Source organism: Phanerochaete carnosa, assembly GCF_000300595.1.
Source record: "Phanerochaete carnosa HHB-10118-sp unplaced genomic scaffold PHACAscaffold_8, whole genome shotgun sequence".
NCBI lineage: Eukaryota > Fungi > Basidiomycota > Agaricomycetes > Polyporales > Phanerochaetaceae > Phanerochaete > Phanerochaete carnosa.
The window spans coordinates 2,097,279-2,100,718 of record NW_006767635.1 but is presented as its reverse complement, the minus strand read 5'-3'; the positions used below and the strand labels follow the sequence as shown (position 1 = coordinate 2,100,718).

Below are 3,440 nucleotides of genomic sequence, written 5' to 3'. Positions count from 1 at the left end.
TAACGACTCCGCCTTGGCTGCGAATTGGTCCTCAAGCGCCGCAGCGCTGAAGACACGTTTCAATGAGGCATTCTGGCTACCGTCCGCGGGCATGTATAGCGACAATGAGACGACAACGCTTTGTCCACAAGATGCGAACTCGATGTCGGTGCTGTACAACCTGACGACGTCTGCTGAACAGGCGAACTCAGTCAGCGAAGGTCTGACGAAATATTGGAATGACCTGGGTGCCATCGCCCCTGAGCTGCCAGATAACATCTCGCCGTTCATCGGGTCGCTGGAGGTGGGTCATGGGTATGCTTCCTGGCTATTACAATTATTTGACGTTATTCATTTTAGCTCCAAGCGCATTTTCAGTCCGGCAACGACCTGACAGCCATGGACTTATTGCGTCGGGAGTGGGGGTATATGCTATACACCAACCTCAGCGTGCAGTCAACGTTACTGGAAGGCTTTACCTCAAACGGTTCCCTCTAGTGCGTGGAAATCTGCGGTCTGGTATTGATATTCACACGGGCGATTGCAGCTACCGGTCATACCAAGGCTACAGCTACGATGCCTCCTACACAAGCCACTCGCACGGCTGGAGCTCAGGGCCGACCTCGGCGTTGACGTTCTATGTTCTCGGGCTGACGGTGACGTCTAACCAGGGTCGTACGTGGTCCATCGCGCCGCACACATCGGGGCTCTCTGCTGCTCAGGGCGGCTTCGAGACGCCTTTGGGCTGGTACGGCGTGCAGTGGTCGCTGGAGGGGAAAACGTTCAAACTCAGCGTAGACGTTCCTGCAGAGACCAGCGGCACTGTGCGTCTACCGCTTGCCGGGACGGTCACCGTCGACGGGAAGAGCACGTCTGTTGGAGGTGGAGCTGAGATTTCTTTGGCTGGAGGTAACCATAGCATCGTGGTTCAGTCGTAACCATGCAATATCTGCTTTAGGCGCGACAACCTTTTGTACTAAATGCTCCAATTCTAAGCACACCAGTTTCTCGTTCCGAGTCGTTCGCGCTGCTGCTTACGCTCTTGGGTTTCCTGATCGTCTGTAATAGCATTGTCAGACCGCCTGTGACATCACATATAGCCTGCTAGAGACATTCAAGAAATCGCTAGGTTTGGCTACCTCTCGCATCTGCCTATGAAGGCCTCATGTTAGATCTCAGTTCTGTGGTCGTCAGCATGACACGAACTAAGTTCGTCGCGAAGTGTACGAGTGCATATCCACGACCTTGGTTTCCGACCTCGATCATCTGCGAGATCTTATCGCCTAGGACCTCTTTCAGTATATTCCTAACCCTGGTCGTGACCTCAGTAGTGCGCTAGCTTCGTTCAAGCTTGGTAGTCCAATGAGACCGTAGGGACAAATCTTCTGCTCCTCCTTAGATTCTGTGAGCTCACATATCTCGAACAAGCTGGGTGTAAAGGACGTTGGAAGCTTCATCGAGGGGAGCCTCCTTGCGCACCGGATTGCGTTTAAGTAAGGGAATCGGCAACAGGCACCAATAACCGAGCAGAGTTTGCTGTGTTAGCGTTTATGTCTTGTACTTACATGTTCATGAAGGACTCGCGGTGGTTGATCGTCCAGGCACTATCATCGTAGACAGCCTTGTAAAAGTGGAGATAGGTCATCGTCACCTTGCGACCGGTTTTCCAAAGGCGTAGTGTGTAGTCCGGGGGCCATGGCACTCAACGAAGTAATCGTAATGTCAAGAATACGACTTGAGTTGTCCTTAGAGTCCATATTTCGAGCACCTGAAGGCAGGAGAAACACAGCCCTCACAACGACACATGGGAGTTGCTCGCTCCGCGTTGATCCAGGGTCCGACACTTAAAGATCGAGCGTTCGCTGTGGCATACTTGACAAGTCAAGCATTTTTGTATGGTCCTTCGCCAGGGGCATCACGTACGTGGCGACTCCCAGTCCCAAGGCCGGCGTCATGGAGTGGTAAGTGCATGGGAAAATACGGCCGTCCGCGCGTTGTATATACTTAAACTCCGCAGTAAGAAAGACAAGTAACTCCCGTAAGCACGCTCAACTCCGCATCCTAACCACCATCAGCTGCTTCGAGCTTGAATAGTCCTGGAGATCTTGTATGCTCTCGCGCTCCTCGGTCATGAGTTAGTCAGCCACTCAATTCGGCCAGCTCGTGTGCGTGCAGAAAGGTAACTGTAGTATTGTGCTTCGGTCATAACTTTGCACCAACTCCTGAGGCCTGAGGCATGACGATCTTTTATACTGAGCACTCCGGTTCTGAGCCTATCGTTTTCTTGTCCATGCTGCTGTTCCCGCTCTTGGGCTCCCTAACCATCTGCAGTGATGTCGTCAGACCGCTTGTTGCATAGTCCGCGAGGGATATTCTGCAGACTTACAATATCCACTGTTACAGGTGGCTCTTTCCAAGTTGGATTGTCATTGCCCAGACAGACCGCGCCGACTATCTCGAAGCCCAGCTCACGGAAGAAGGGCCGATTTATGGTGTTGCTCGATATGAGGAGGCTCCGGAGTCCTTTCGCATCTGTCTATGAATTCCAAAGACTCCGTATTAGACTGCATTTCTGTGACAATCGGCATGGCACGAACTAGGTCTGTTACGAGGTGCACGAGTGCGGTGGCATACCCACGTCCCTGGCGTTCTGGAATAGTCGAGAGGCTGCTAACCTCGAACATACGCGAGATTTCGTCGCCCAGGGCTTCCTTCAATGCACACCCACCTTTACTCGTCAACTCGGCGACGCACTGGCTTCAAATCAGGCTCTATAGTCAAATGGAACTGCGGGCACAAACCTTCCGCTGCTCCTTCGATTCCGTGAGCCCACGAATACCTTGAGTGAGCTGGACATAAAGAAAGTTGACGACTTTGTCGAGGGGACGTTTCTTACGCGTCGGGTCGCCTCTGACCAAACGAAGACAGTCGGGTAGTAACTGCTCAGGAAAATATAGCCCAATTGTGTACATGCCGCACTCACAGATCCACGCAGGATTCTCCGTGATTGATAGTCCAGCCAGTTTTTTCGTAGACAAGCTTGGCCAGGTGGACATAAGTCGTTACCTTGTGACCGAACTTCCAGCGTTTAGTGCTCTTGTGATTATCCTGGCTTCTTGGTCAGTACTGTAGCGGAGTGAACGGTACAAACCGGCCAGGGAGGCGTGACAGTTAACTTGCCCTCCATGCTACAAACCGGCCTGGGGTTATGCGTGACATGTTAGTTTGTGGGGGAAAATATTGGCTAATCAGGTGCTTCTGACAGTCCTATCTGCAACTACAGCCCTTGCTGAAGGCTTGAAAGCAATGAAAAGGCCAGAGAAATAGCCATACTGCCTATAAAAACTGGCTTATGCTCCCTTCAGACCCTTGAAAAGCCATGAAGCGTGACAAGAAGACCGGAATTACAAACCGGTGAGGGGGTGCGTTATGCGTTACGGTTTGTACCGTTCGCTCCGCTA

At 52.1% G+C, this 3,440-nt stretch overlaps 2 protein-coding genes across 2 annotated transcripts in view; one reads left to right on the top strand and one right to left on the bottom strand.

Moving 5' to 3' along the window:
• PHACADRAFT_149766 (glycoside hydrolase family 78 protein) overlaps positions 1-1,062 on the top strand; it is a gene marked incomplete at its 5' end in the record, with an annotated part of 3,361 nt that extends 2,299 nt beyond the window's left edge. Inside the window, 2 exons of the mRNA XM_007399109.1 lie at positions 340-476; positions 527-1,062. Of these exons, the coding sequence (XP_007399171.1) occupies positions 340-476; positions 527-917 (528 nt within the window). The 3' untranslated portion in view covers positions 918-1,062. The remainder of the gene's footprint in view (positions 1-339; positions 477-526) is intronic.
• Positions 1,063-2,223: 1,161 nt separating this feature from the next.
• On the bottom strand, positions 2,224-3,166 carry PHACADRAFT_212048 (uncharacterized protein; the record flags this gene model as incomplete). The annotated part of the gene is made up of 6 exons (XM_007399108.1): positions 2,224-2,304; positions 2,366-2,515; positions 2,577-2,732; positions 2,781-2,889; positions 2,963-3,087; positions 3,131-3,166. The coding sequence occupies 6 exons, from the start codon at positions 3,164-3,166 to the stop codon at positions 2,227-2,229; spliced, it is 654 nt and encodes a 217-aa protein (XP_007399170.1).
• Positions 3,167-3,440: the final 274 nt, after the last annotated feature.